The sequence below is a fragment of the Cucurbita pepo genome, chromosome LG19, assembly GCF_002806865.2.
Source record: "Cucurbita pepo subsp. pepo cultivar mu-cu-16 chromosome LG19, ASM280686v2, whole genome shotgun sequence".
NCBI lineage: Eukaryota > Viridiplantae > Streptophyta > Magnoliopsida > Cucurbitales > Cucurbitaceae > Cucurbita > Cucurbita pepo.
In genome coordinates, this window is record NC_036656.1 from 7247657 (window position 1) to 7261500 (window position 13844).

The 13844-nt window shown below is 38.1% G+C and overlaps 5 protein-coding genes across 11 annotated transcripts in view; 3 read left to right on the top strand and 2 right to left on the bottom strand.

The window, feature by feature from the left end:
* Nucleotides 1–2729, top strand: part of LOC111781835 (apoptosis inhibitor 5-like protein API5) — a 7908-nt gene extending 5179 nt beyond the window's left edge. The window contains exons 11-16 of the mRNA XM_023662547.1: nucleotides 451–540; nucleotides 671–777; nucleotides 1638–1752; nucleotides 1851–1916; nucleotides 2009–2112; nucleotides 2210–2729. Coding sequence (XP_023518315.1) covers nucleotides 451–540; nucleotides 671–777; nucleotides 1638–1752; nucleotides 1851–1916; nucleotides 2009–2112; nucleotides 2210–2402 — 675 coding nt within the window. The 3' untranslated portion in view covers nucleotides 2403–2729. The remainder of the gene's footprint in view (nucleotides 1–450; nucleotides 541–670; nucleotides 778–1637; nucleotides 1753–1850; nucleotides 1917–2008; nucleotides 2113–2209) is intronic.
* A 130-nt stretch (nucleotides 2730–2859) lies between these two features.
* Nucleotides 2860–3783, bottom strand: LOC111781468 (E3 ubiquitin-protein ligase ATL41-like). Its single transcript, XM_023662071.1, has one exon. The coding sequence runs from the start codon at nucleotides 3733–3735 to the stop codon at nucleotides 3013–3015; it is 723 nt and encodes a 240-aa protein (XP_023517839.1). The 5' UTR covers nucleotides 3736–3783; the 3' UTR covers nucleotides 2860–3012.
* An 861-nt stretch (nucleotides 3784–4644) lies between these two features.
* LOC111781466 (protein IQ-DOMAIN 1) lies at nucleotides 4645–7856 on the top strand. 6 transcript variants are annotated; one of them, XM_023662069.1, is made up of 8 exons: nucleotides 4645–4821; nucleotides 4943–4972; nucleotides 5148–5294; nucleotides 5861–5949; nucleotides 6103–6252; nucleotides 6499–6726; nucleotides 7005–7118; nucleotides 7210–7856. In XM_023662069.1, exons 4-8 carry the CDS (start codon nucleotides 5875–5877, stop codon nucleotides 7579–7581), a joined length of 939 nt encoding a protein of 312 aa, XP_023517837.1. In that variant the 5' UTR covers nucleotides 4645–4821; nucleotides 4943–4972; nucleotides 5148–5294; nucleotides 5861–5874; the 3' UTR covers nucleotides 7582–7856. The 6 variants fall into 6 exon arrangements, with proteins under 6 accessions (XP_023517837.1, XP_023517832.1, XP_023517833.1 ...); XM_023662064.1 differs by having other exon boundaries at nucleotides 4943–5294; XM_023662066.1 differs by lacking the exon at nucleotides 4645–4821 and having other exon boundaries at nucleotides 4848–4972.
* A 139-nt stretch (nucleotides 7857–7995) lies between these two features.
* LOC111781467 (nudix hydrolase 15, mitochondrial-like) lies at nucleotides 7996–10053 on the top strand. The gene is made up of 4 exons (XM_023662070.1): nucleotides 7996–8607; nucleotides 8819–8961; nucleotides 9503–9622; nucleotides 9726–10053. The coding sequence occupies exons 1-4, from the start codon at nucleotides 8247–8249 to the stop codon at nucleotides 9948–9950; spliced, it is 849 nt and encodes a 282-aa protein (XP_023517838.1). The 5' UTR covers nucleotides 7996–8246; the 3' UTR covers nucleotides 9951–10053.
* A 339-nt stretch (nucleotides 10054–10392) lies between these two features.
* On the bottom strand, nucleotides 10393–12517 carry LOC111782161 (magnesium-chelatase subunit ChlI, chloroplastic). 2 transcript variants are annotated; one of them, XM_023662970.1, is made up of 4 exons: nucleotides 12243–12517; nucleotides 11916–12022; nucleotides 11145–11577; nucleotides 10393–11000 (listed from the first exon to the last, which is right to left on the bottom strand). In XM_023662970.1, the coding sequence occupies exons 1-4, from the start codon at nucleotides 12346–12348 to the stop codon at nucleotides 10528–10530; spliced, it is 1119 nt and encodes a 372-aa protein (XP_023518738.1). In that variant the 5' UTR covers nucleotides 12349–12517; the 3' UTR covers nucleotides 10393–10527. The 2 variants fall into 2 exon arrangements, with proteins under 2 accessions (XP_023518738.1, XP_023518737.1); XM_023662969.1 differs by having other exon boundaries at nucleotides 10393–11577; nucleotides 12243–12516.
* Between the last annotated feature and the right edge of the window lie 1327 nt (nucleotides 12518–13844).

Consider the following 13844-nt stretch of genomic DNA (forward strand, 5'->3'; position numbering starts at 1 on the left):
AAAAAAAAAAAAAAAAAAAAAAAAAAAAAAAAAAAAAAAAAAAAAAAAAAAACAAGAAAACAAATTAGAGCTCCTTATCTTGGAAGATTTTAATCCCTTCCAGTAGAAACCTCTTATGAAATTCATCTAGGGAACCTTTTTCTCCCTATTGGTTGTCAGTAACAAGTACTTTAATAAATTGTCCTTTCCTGCGTTGTGGGGCTACCTGGGATGTATTTTTGTGATCCTCAAGCCTTTCAAGTCATCCCTTTTAGTCCGCTATATCTTTCTTCTTAATGTATCATTGCACTGTATCCTTTATTTATTTAAATGCATGGGATACGGCAGTCTGTATACAGGAATTCATATATGTTTTGTGGACGAAAAATTTGGACTGCCTTTATGTTCTTACCAAATATCAGTATGTTTGAAAAAATATCTTGCTAAAGCTGTGGACTTTTTTATTTACAGAAGTACATGCCTGGGAGAAAGACAGGAGAAGAGATGAACTTTACTTATGTTGAGTGCTTGTTATACACGTTTCATCATTTGTCTCACAAGGTTAGATATGTGTTTGTGTGTTGTGGTAGAAAATAGTATTATTTGCCCCTGTACTAGTCAGCTAATTATTATGGCTAAATCTTAAGCAAATCATTGGTGTCGCATTCTTATGCTATCTTTGTACTTTTAGGTCCCCAATGCCACAAATAGCTTATGTGGTTACAAGATTGTTACCGGCCAGCCTTCAGATAGATTGGGGGAGGACTTCTCTGATAATTACAAGGATTTTACAGAAAGGTATTCTATTTTTGAGAACTTTATAATTTTTGCTTAAATGCCGTTCCGTTCTTTTTTAAAGAAAAAAAAAAAATTGAAGACTTACTTTTTCCTTTTTCTTGGACGACGAAATGAACTAAACTGTGTGCTTTCCTTCAAAATTTTCTTTCTACCTCTTAATTCCCAACCACTCTCTTCATTATGTAACCATCTCGTGTCTCCATTTTGCAATTCTACTGAGATAAATTTTAATATGAAGTTAATTGAAATTTTCTGATACCTTTGAACTTTTAAAAATATTAGTAATGGAAAGAAAAATGGTGTTAACTTTAGGGACCAAATGATATATTTAGCCTCATTTTCTCAGTGACGATCATGAGATGCTTAATATTGAAAACACAATTCCATCGGTAAATTTATTAATTAAGTTTGAGTTGTTTGATAGAAACAAGGCTGTACACACTGAGATGCATATAATTCATTTCTATGCATAATTCAACCATAGATTACAAATTTACAGAATTCAGACGTACTAAGGAGATTCCTTAGGTCTCTGGAAATCAAGGCTAAAATTTTCGGATTACTGCCCTGCCCTCCGAAGTTGATTGTGGGCATCTCATGCATGCAAATTCTCTTGAATAATGTTTTTTAAGTTGTACTGAAACTTGAAATAATCATTTAAATCCTCTCTTCCACTTTGGTTTCAGTTATTGATCTGATTGTTTTGTCATTGAGTAGTCAGCAGGGTGTTTGTTTTACAGTCTTTTTCATCTTTGACGCCCTGGTCGAACCTCCCCCCTCCGCGTCCCACTATCTATGTTTCTCTTCGGGTTGATGGTTGATCAATTTTCTTCTTAATAATGTCCTATTTGATACTACAGGTTAACTAATATCGAGGAGTTGACTAGAGCTACCATAAAGAAATTAACTCAAGGGATGGATGAACACAACAAGGCAATGGCAGCAGCCAAGTCGGATGAAGCAAAAAGTAACGTTGTGAGTGCTCCTCTCACTCATTAGACCCGTGGTTTTTCAATTCTCTTTGCCACAAGCATGTGATCGTTCTTCTTCTTCTTCTTCTTCTTTTTCTGTAGAAAACCCAACAGCAAAATGCCAAAACTGGCCTGCGGACCTGCAATAATATTTTAGCAATGGCAAAGGTGAGAGAGGACAGTGTGGTTCCCAACTTTGTTTGTGGTATATTTTATATTCGATCCATCTAAACGGATCTTTATTTTTAATTTTTTTTCAGCCCTTGCACGCAAAGGCACCCTCATTTATTGGGGATAACAGCATCAACCTATCTTGGAAGGAAGTAACAAAACCTCCCGTGTCCACTACCACTTCTGCTGCTGGGTAAGTTAGTCCTGTCCCTTAGTCTTAGAGACTTTTGGAAGATGAGCTTTTTATGTTTGATATAACGTTTCACTAAAATATGGGATTCTGTGTGCAGAGGAAAACGGCCTGCTATTGCAGCTAATGGATCAAACAATATACCATCAAAGAAAGGTCGTGGATCTGGTGGTTTACAAAACCAGCTTGTTAATAGGGCACTGGAAGGGCTATCTTATGGCGGGGGCCGAGGGATGAGGGGTGGCCGAGGAAGAGGTTGGGGTGGACGGGGAAGAGGTAGAGGTTACCGTTAAAGTTTTGTGTGCAGCTAAATAGTCGGAAAACATGGGAGATTCATGCTGAGAAGAAGGTTCACTGAGATCTGCTGAGTAAGTTTTGATATGGAGTTCATATGCGGATGAGTTTGCAGATACATGGTGTAAAATGCTAACGATTGAAGTCTATAAAAGATTGTAAAACAAGATTAGATTGGTTTCAGGCTTTCGGACATTCCTTCACTATTTAGTGACAGAAACAGCGAGATGCTACCTAATATTATTTGCTCACTGTAATGTATTTTAATCACAACCAACTTTTACTTTAGGATGATTAATGCTTAAATTCAACATTTATTTTCATCTCTCTCCAAACTTAACGTGTTAGTTCAGAATTCAGTTGACTGCTTCTATAGATAAAGCAGAGCGTCCTTAGCTTAGCGTTATAGCACATAAGCCTTCTGAACTTCAAGAATAAGGTAAATTTAGAAAAATATTTGATCAAAACACCCAGTTATTGCGACAATATTTCATTACCCAAAAAGCAAAGACAGCGGCAGTGATGATTTAATAAATTACCTGTACAGTGAGCTAACCCAATTCAAAATCTAATCTAATCTTTATGCGCATACACAAAATTTATTTAAAATCATTGCCTTTCTAAATCTGCAGATCGAACTGATCCTTCTCCACAACTGTGAACCCTTAACGATCTCTCTCTCTCTCTACTCATTATTCTTCTAAACGAGCTCAGCCGAGAACTTGATTGCTCCTCTGTCAGCGGCGGAGCTGTCGGCTGAACTCCCTGAGACCGCTCTCTGCTTATCGTCCTTCTAAAGGAGCTAATCATAGAGCTGGATTGCTCCTCTGCCAACGGCGGAGCCGTTGGAACCTCACCATTCTCGGCCGACGGAACTATCGGCTCCACCGCTGTTCGGCAGACAGGACAGGTTGTATTGGAAAAAAGCCACATATCGATGCACCCCACATGGAATACGTGCTTGCAATTGGGGAGAATCCTGACAGTGGCTTTTTCTTCGATGTTGCTCAAGCAAATCGAGCACTCTACAATTTCGCCTTGATGATCGGCTTGCTTGTGGATAGATTCCGGCAGAACTCTAGCTATAAAGACAGGGTCCAGGCCGGCCTTAGGCAGCGGTGCCGCCGTGTGATTCTCTCGATCGACTCGTGAAATCTGCTGGTCGAGACTAATTAATCTGGCTTCTCGTCGGCGCCGTCGGAGATATCTGAGGTAAAAGTGGAGGAAGAGGATGAACATAACCACGACGAATAGACTGAAGATTGCAGACACCATGATCTTATGGCGGGCTCCGTACCTCCGGAGAGTACGATAATCGTGGTCGGAACCCATGATTGAATCAACTGGGGAGCTGTAAGAACGGTTAGTGTTTTGGTTTTAAATTGCACACAGAAATATATATTTTAGAATTTGGAAAATCTTTGAAATTGAATTACAAAGAGGGAAAATTCATTATTATTATTATTATTTCTTTGGAAAAATATGACTTCTAGTCTTTCATAGTTGTTTCCAATATTTGACTTTATTAATTTTTAATAAAGATATTAAATTTTGTACAAAATTGTTTTGGTCCCTCCCTTGCTATTTATTCAAGAATTTAATTACTTTATTTATGTTTGTCACGCAACTACTAATAACGTGTATGTTTATATAAGCGTACATTTGTTGATTACATAAATGAATTAAAATTAGATAGGGAAAGAAACGAATTAATTCATTAAAATCTATTTCATAATTAAAATATCAAATTAAACTAAACCATTTATTTAGAACCCATTAAACGTTATTTTTGGTAAGAGTGCAAAAACAATTTAGAGACAAGGATATGCACATAGTTTTAGAATTTTATAAATTACTATTAATGTCTTATGTTCGAAACAAATACTATATATGCGTAATTAATTATTTTAAAAAATCAGGAGACTATAAAGTTGAGTACCGTAAAAATTATAGAATGTTATAAATTTCCATTAATGTCTTTAAGTTCAAAATGTTATAACTTACTGTACTAAAGTTTAATAGACATGGGTGCATTTAAATAAGAGTAATAATTTTTTTTAAAAAAAATATATATTATTAGTTGTAATAATAAAATTAATTCAAAATTGAGGGGCGGAAAATATGTTTGGTATTATTAGCGACAGGTCGGAAAATAAAATGGCCAGCCCTAAGCAAAATGTTGACTTTTAAGCATCGTTGGAAATTGGGAACTTAATTAGAGAACGGAATGGAAGAGAGATTTCAAACTTCGTGATGGAATCGGAAGAAAAAACAAAGAAATTGATGCATCCGTTCATTAATTAAAGATGGAGACGATGTGGGGCGACAAGATTTGCGTAATGTACAGATGTCGCAAAGGAGTGGCCAGGAAATACCAATTTTGTTACCATTCAGCTTAGCTCAATAATTCATTCTACGGTTGGTTCAATTTGGACAAAATTCCTATCTGAAATTTTCATTCATTCATCTCTTTCTTCACTCCCTTTTCTTTTTTTCATTTCGATTTTCGATCAAAGCGTTGGTTCCCATGTCGCTGTAGGAGGAAGCCACCAACCAGTTAATGAGCACCGTATGATCTTCGTTCTTATGAGCTGTTGCGTTGGTTGAGCCTCTGATTGAGGGCAGGAAGATTTGTTTAAGGGTTTTCATTTTTTGTTGGGTTTTAAAAACTATTTTGGGAGAAAAAAAGGGTGGTGATGGGCCATGACTAATCCACATTGCAACAACCACTTTTATTCTCTCAGGGATTGCCTTCATCTTTACTACTACGACTTCAGAAAGCTGGACCAGTTGTCTACTTCCTTCTCTTTCAAAATTGGAGTGCCTATGCTTATGCATTAGACCAGGTTTAGAACGGTTTCTTCATTGGTTCCCTCTCTACCCTTTTCTCGGTATATCTATTCTTCACCTGCATTTCTTTCCGTTTACTATTACCCCCGTTTCTGTGTTGCTGTTTTGAGACATGGGATTTTGAAATTGGTAAGAAATTGTAGATCTGGAACACTTAGAAGCGTGTTCATGCTGAAATTCCTTATGTTCTGTGATTCTTTTTTGGGATTTCCCATTTCTTCCCTGGTGATGATGATGTCTGTGATTATGGAACATATAATCTTCTTTTCAATGAAATGGCGTGATCTTGAGCCACTGTTTTCATAAACTAGTTGCTATGATCTGAGATTGTTGATTTTGAAATGTGGTATAATTGATTGGCAGATGTTCATTGGGTACCATCTTATCTTGGTTTCTTCCCTGTGTTGTTAATTTCAAGTTCAACTCAATGTTTTCTGTGGATCTGTATTGAAAGTTTCTTTTGCGTAAACCCAGTAATTCTATGGTCAGATAAGAAAAACTTAAGGGGAGACCCAATACTGAAATATTATTGAAGCAGACTAGGGTTAGCCAACGCTTGCTTATTAATGATATTAATGGCGTTTGACTAACGTGAAATTGTTTCTAGGTTGTATAGTGAGCATGGGTTCTGGAGACTGGTTTAAGACTGTAATTCGCTTAAGGAAAGTAAAAACCAGCAGTTCAAAACATGCTAAGGTATGGGAATGCAATTTCTTTTGGTTTTTGGTACAAACTATGGTCCTTGGCTCCTCAGTAAGAAAACGAGGGGAAATAAAATGGAGAAGTTTCAATCTTCTCTTCATCAGTTCTTATTAGTTTTCTACTCTGATATGGAAATCATCATCTCAGGAGAAATCACATGCTTTGAAATCGAATAATCTGGAAAAGGATTCCTCGAAGGTTAAAAAGAGTGGTACCAATGGGAGCAACAAGTCTCTTGGGATGCCAATTGAAGATGTAGCTGCAGTTCGGATTCAGACTGCATATCGAGCTTATCGTGTGAGTTCCTATTTCTATACGACCTTCTTCCCTCTGAAATATATCCTTCATGATGAGTTTATTGATGTCACATGCCCCTTCTGTTGCTTACCCATCTGCTCTTTACACATGATATTGGTCATAGCTATATTTCATAACCAGGATTGATGAGACATTCTAACTTTTAGGTACTCATGTAGCAGGCAGCATTTTGTTATTCTTATGTGCACATAGCTGTTAATGTTGCTATATTTTGACCTATTATAGGCCAGGAAAATTTTACGTCGCTTGAAAGGAGCTGTGAGACTGCAGAATCTGACTCAAGGCCACTCTGTTAGAAGGCATGCTACATCTACAATAAGTTATCTTCATTCATGGAGCAATATACAGGCTCAAATTAGGGCTCGTCGAATCTGTATGGTGACTGAAGGACGCCTCAAACAAAAGAGATTGGAGAATCAACGAAAACTTGAGACTAAACTTCATGATATTGAGGTCAGTCCATTGCTTCTCCTGTGTGCTAAGTTCTCCTCATTACTAAAGTCCTAGTAACCCAAACATCTGACTCTGTTTTGTGATTCTTGTTTCCTTCATGTTATGTCTGCTGCTTAGTTGTAAGATTGAGGGTCTATGAAGTTCAATCGTTTATAAAGTACTCAGAAGTTTAGAAATATACCAATTATGAAGCTNTCTTTTTTTTTTTTTTTTTTTTTTTGTTTTTTTTTGTTTTGGGCATATCAGTCCTGTTAAGCAGTAGTTTGAATGGACTGCAGGTAGAGTGGTGTGGCGGTGCAGACACCATGGAGGAGATTCTTTCAAGGGTACACGAGAGAGAAGAAGCAGCTGTTAAGCGTGAACGTGCTATGGCATATGCATTCTCACATCAGGTAAGCCAATCACTAAAAACGTGAACTATTTTATACATCATGATGCCCCTCATCTCCATTGGTCATTTCACAAATCCTCTAAAACTTTCAGTGGAGAGCAAACTCCAGTGAGATGTATGGACTGGGTAAAGATGAACTTGGTAAAGCTGATTGGGGTTGGAGCTGGAAAGAACGATGGATTGCTGCTCGTCCATGGGAGAGCCGCGTACCATCTAAGTTAGTTACTCCAAAGAAATCGACAATGAGACAATCAAGCAAAGCCAGTAAGAAAAGCTCTCCATCCCCAAAAGCAAGAGTTTTGGTTAAACCTCCTTCCCCGAATGGAAAATCAACTCCAAAGGCTCGAAGGTTGTCGTATCCAGCAACCGAAAAAACCGAGAAACTGGCTACAGAAGAAAAGGGCATCAAGAAAAGCGTTAAAGATGATGAAGCAAACACTAAGAAAGAAGAAACAACGTCCTAATCGATGCCATTTATAGAATGCAAAAGGTGTTCATATTTTCATGGAAGAAAGTGAATAAAGATGTAGAAGCCATTTGTTTTCTGTATGTCATTTGATGATGTTCATTGATGGAGTGGTGTGAGGTAATGTATTATTGGCATGCAGACTGACCCCATGTCATTATTTTCTTACATTTTCTTTCCTGTTTCTTGTTATGTATATTTGAAAGAAAAAGAAAACAGTGAGTATTACATAAGTTATAATGTATATGAACAGTGTTCATGATTTTGAAATTATGTAATCTAATCTCCAATAATATGTGGGTTTTACGAGAAACAACATAAACAACTTCAAATCTTAAAGATTCCTTACATTCCAACACCTGTCGTCCTCCTTAGCGACTCATGTTCGTGCAGATAGAATATCCATGGAAGGTACTTCAACGTGTCACGTTGACAGTGGCGAGTTTTAAAGTCATTTTAGTACACAATTATAATAAACTTCTCTCGAGCGAGAAGTAACGCTTGTGAGTTTCGTAGTTCCTTCTTCCAATCCCAGCGCCCAGAACCAAACTCCTTTTCGTTCCAACCAATGCCTAATGCTTGCTAAAAGCCCCACCAGCTATTGTTGGTAATGAAACGGGCTGACTCATTTATTAATGAAGAAATCGGTGAGGCTTTAAATTCATGATTTCAATATTGAGAAGGCTATCGAAACCATCCCTCTACATTACACAGATCCCAAAACTCATGGAATCTTCGTCGGACTCTTCTGGGTGCTCAAGAAGGCTAGTCGCTTTGGCACAGCAACTCCGCCTTTACAAGCCGCCGCCATTGTTGGATGACATAGATGAGCCAAGCAGTGAGGAGAGCAATGGAAAGGTTGTTTCTCAAGTGGGTTTCCCGGAATCGGCCACCCCAATTTCCCGAGACCCAGAGAGATTCAGACCCAAGAAAGCGGCTGTGTTGATCTGCCTTTTTGAAGGGAAGGATGGCGATCTTCGGGTCATTCTCACCAAGCGATCCTCGAGGTTGTCTACTCACTCGGGTCAGTGCAGTTCGATTGAATCGAAGAGATAAAAGTAATCTGGGAAAGAGAACACAAAAACGAAAATTTGAATTTAACCTTCTTCTTTTCCGAAAATGGAAAAGGATTCGTACCTCTATTTGACTATATATATATCAAATCAATCTGAACCCTGTTTCAATTTACCTTTATTAGCCGTTAAGTGATCAATTGGGGGCGAACTTGTGTGCAGGTGAAATTGCATTGCCTGGAGGAAAAGCAGAGGAAGGAGATGAAGACGATGGGGCGACTGCGACGAGAGAAGCGGAGGAGGAAATTGGTTTGGATCCTTCGCTTGTAAATGTTGTTTCGGTTCTTGAGCCATTCTTGTCAAAGGTTTGTGATCTCGCTCCCCCACAAAATTTCTGGATTTGCGATGATAAGTATTCGATCCATCATTGAAACTCCCTACTAGGGTGGAGAACGGGCTCATTTCTGATAGTAGGAAACAATAGGTTAATATTTTAAGATCAAATTAACGAAGTATACAGCGTCGAAATTTCAACTTTTGGCGCCCTGCTTCAAGGGTTCTTGTGAAAATTCTGTCTTTCAAAGTGCAGATTTTAAGGGAAACTCGTGCTAATCCTCAACGCCTTGGGGACTTGATGGGTAGAAAAAGAATGAGGATGTAGGGCATGACCGAAGGTTTATGCTGGTAAATTAGGGTTTTCTGATTATCAGAGTTTGGTTTCATGGGAACTCCAAGATGTTTCCTTTTTCTTATTGAGGCACTAAGTCGTAGAGACTAGAATTTTGTTGCTTTCAGTTTCAAATGCTTTCTTTGAATAGGTACCCTATATTTTGGACTATAAGAACACTCCTAGTTTTGAGTGCAGCAATAAGCATTTGCTGAAGATCTGTTCTGTTTTCTTTGCAGCATCTCCTAAGAGTGGTTCCTGTTATAGGCATTATGACTGACAGAAATGCATTCATTCCCAGACCAAATCCTGCTGAAGTGGAAGAAGTATTCGACGCTCCACTTGATATGTTCATTAAGGTTATTGTCTCTGTTTGGTGGAGAATTAAAGAAAATATAACTATTTTCTGTTCTTGATCTTGAACCCTTCAATGTTAATGTTGTCTTAAAACATTTGATGCAGGATGAAAATCGGAGATCAGAGGAAAGAGAGTGGATGGGATGCAAATACCTTGTTCATTTCTTTGACTATGAAACCGAGAACAAGAAGTATGTGATATGGGGTTTAACTGCTGGGATCTTGATAAGGGCTGCATCAATAGTACTCCAGAGTTCACCACCTTTTCTGGAGCAAAACCCTATCTTCAAGGTTCCAAGGGTTGTAGCCAAAGATACAATTATGTCTTAAATTTGAGATTTTATTGTTCAACTGTAGTATCGAAGTCGGACCTCAACTGAAATAAGATTTTGATGTTAATGTTTAAAATGAATAAAAGGTAGAAGATTCCAAAGATTAATGTTTAAAATGAATAAAAGGTAGAAGATTCCAAAGATTATTGCACTCATTTGGATGCTTTTCAACTAGGAACCAAGAATAAAATTTCAGAATAGAGGAAGCCAGCAGTGTCATGTGCTGAGAAAGTTACCTTTGAGAGTGAATGCTCACTGCTACCCTACATATGCCATCAATGGACATATATTCTTCAACTTGACCTTTTCTTGAGGCCAATACATAGACTGACATTCGCTTTATTGATGAATTGAAACGGAAACACTCGAATGATTGATAGGGTGCATGAAGTTCTAGATAATATAATTGGACCTCGTTTTACAGCAGTAGAGATCGTAGATTTCTCCAGATAAATAAGAATTACCCTTGTATTGGATATCTTTAAAATTCTTCTCATATTTAATGGAGAAGGGAAACACTTCAATAAGCACTTACAAAAAGAGTTGCAGAGACAAGGCCATTTGAATAACCTTTCTCAGCCAAATACCTCATAAAATTTCTCAATGACAAGTAAACCAGAATCAATAGATTCCAATGGATCCTTTCTAAGACGATGTCTTAAGCAGTTGGGAATGACAGTAGCTATATCCTCAGCACCAACTTTATCCCTTCCCTTTAGAGCTGCAAGAGCCTTTGCAGCTCTATTTGTCACAATGTCTCCTCTCAATCCATCGACGTTCAACTCGGCACAAACCTTGGAGATTTTCACCTTCAGATCATGATCTATCTGCACAGAGGAAAGTGAAGTTCTAGCCGATGAAATTTGTTGCTGTAACTTCTCTTGCTCCGCGTTATAAGATTCACGGAACTCTTTGGGATTCTGGTCGAACCGGGCCCTCTCCTCTACAATCTTCACTCTCAACTCTGCATCCCTTACGGTACCTACTTGTGCATGCATTCCAAACCGATCGAGCAGCTGTGGCCTAAGCTCCCCTTCTTCTGGATTTCCTGAACCAATTAAAATGAATCGAGCAGGATGGGAAATGGATATACCTTCTCTCTCAACTGTGTTCCAACCAGAAGCAGCAGAATCTAGTAGGACATCAACTAAATGGTCATCCAAAAGATTTACCTCATCTACATAGAGAATACCTCTGTTCGCTTTGGCAAGAAGGCCAGGCTCAAATGCTTTCACACCTTCAGTAAGTGCCTTTTCAATGTCAATAGTCCCACACACCCTGTCTTCAGTAGCACCCAACGGCAGATCAACCATATTGATTTTGGTCATCACCACTGAAAGTTCCTCTCCTTTCCCCAGACTTTCCCTCACTTCAATACCCATTGATTCAGGGTCCTCAGGATCAGAATTGTAGGGATCCCCAAATACAACTCTGATTTCAGGGAGCAAATCAACCATGGACCTAACAGTGGTGGATTTTCCTGTTCCTCTATCACCCATTATCATGACACCTCCTATTTTCGGGTCAATAACGTTCAGAAGAAGGCATAGTTTCATCTCATCCTGCCCAACTATAGCAGCAAATGGATAAACAGGCCTCTGACTCTCTTTTGAGAGATTCGCAGCCTGAAAAATTACGAATACATTATATACTCATCTAATCTTGAAACAACCCCAATGATTTCTACATTCATTTTCTCACCTCTAAATTTTTTGCCTTCTTTATTCCTTCTAAAGAAACTATTAAAGAATTGTTTAAACTAAGATCCTTCTAGTTCATTGACCAGTAAAGATATTGCAGAACTTAAGACCTTAACAAACATTTTCCCCGACTATAAGCAAAGTTCAAGAAACTGTAAAGCCAGTCGGAAGTCTTCAAATGCATATCATCAATTCTATTTGGTTTACAGTTAATTTACTAGAGCCAGACGGCATCCCATATCCATTGTTGGGGTGCAACATACCTGCTCCACAGTGTTTATTTCAGCCGCAACATTACATTGAACCAGAGGCCTTTCCTTCTTCCCCTGAACCCTAATACTCCCAAAAGACTTCTTCCCATTGCCATGAGCTGCAAAATTACCATTTTCTTACACACAAAAGGTTCGATGAAAATTGCTGAAACTCAAGATTTGCATCACCTCAAATATTAGGCTTCAATCGACGGGTAAAAGAAACTAAAAATGAGTTCGGAGCCATCAAAGACGCAGTTAAAGACGACAATAAGCAAAGAATAAAGTAAAGGGGAAATTGAAAAGAGTGCAGGTTGGTTAATTTCCATGGAAATGTACCTGGGGTTAGGGATAGAAGAGGGACGAAATGCGTGGGGGAGGGAGAAGAGAGTGATCGAGAAGCCAAGATCGCGGTTGAGGAAGATCTTCCGAGAGCGAACGCCATGGACGAGTTCTAGTGTGGGTGCGAATCGCTGGTGATTCGTTCCCAACTTCGATAATGGTTTGTTAGGTTGCGAATAAGAGAGGATAAATTTCAGTCCAAAGTTCTCTGCGTATGCTTCTTCATCGTCTCCCTTCCAAGCCTACTCCAAGGTCACTTACCTTTAGATTATTGTTCATTTTTCATAAAAAATTATCATTATTATTTAATCAAATTTTGAGTTTTAAAATTTATTAAAAATATGTACCTAAAGAACTAAAATATATTTTTTAAATTAAGCTTAGGTTAAATTAATAAAAATATTTTAAAACTTTTTCTTTTTGNAAAAAAAAAAAAAAAAAAAAAAAAAAAAAAAAAAAAATTAGGTTCATAAAAGAAAAAGAAAAAAAAAATCGATATAAAAGAACACATAATATAATATTCTCTAACAGACGAACATTTTAAAAACCTTGATAATAAGTTTGAAAAGGAAAACTAAAGATAACAATATTTGCTAAAAGCACGAACGAGGCAAACAAAAAGAACATATATTTCTTCTTCTTCTTGTGGCTTCTCTCTTTTGATTTTCATATCCTTTATCTAAATCGAATGAGTGAGGGGTGCGGTGCAGTGCGATTCTACCGAGTGGAGATTGGAAAGATAATTTATATTATGGAAGATTGGAATGGAGAGTGGTGAGGTTGGAGCAATGAGTTTTGAGGCCGCTTCTTCTTTAAACCTCATCCAATATCTACATTTCCTTTTCCTCTACAAAGCTTCCAGCCACGGCATTAGTTTTTGTTTTAAATGCAACTCAGGATGGACAAACTCGTGACCTAAAAAGATGCATAGAAAATTAGGATAAAATTGAGATTCTCCATTGACCAATTGGAGAAAAAAAAAATAAATAAATCAAAATTAGGCCAACTATTTGTGAATGGAAAAGGAAATAGGTTGTAGGTAGATAGATGAATCAAATGATGGGTGGTTACTTTATCATTATCATCCAATTTGAAAAGGAGATAGGGGCGGAGTCAATGAAGGTGGTATTAAATCCATGCAAGAGGACAAGCCGTAAATTCATTTAAGTTCAACCAATGAATTCATTAGGGAAATAAAAAGGCATTATGATTAGATTAAGGTAAGATGCGTTTGGCGACTATAAAAACCCGCCGCATCTCGAGTCTACACGTCGCTTCAAACTATTTCCTCAAATTCAAACAAATGGCCAAGTTTATGTTTTGGGTCTGTCTCATCGTGTTCGCCGCACACTCTCTTGCAGGCTCTCAATCTCGACCACTTTTTGGTTTAGACTCCCAACCAAACTTTCCAGATAACTCATACCGGCCAGCGCTGTTGGGCTCCAAAGACAACTTCCACATTGGGTTGCTTGCCGTTGAAGGCTCAGAAGGCATTCATCAACGTCAAGTGGCGCGTCGGTCGCCGGGAGGCCCTGATCCCCACCACCACTAATCCTCTCCCACCTAAAAGAGTTCTGAGAAAGACAACAGCCACCATGA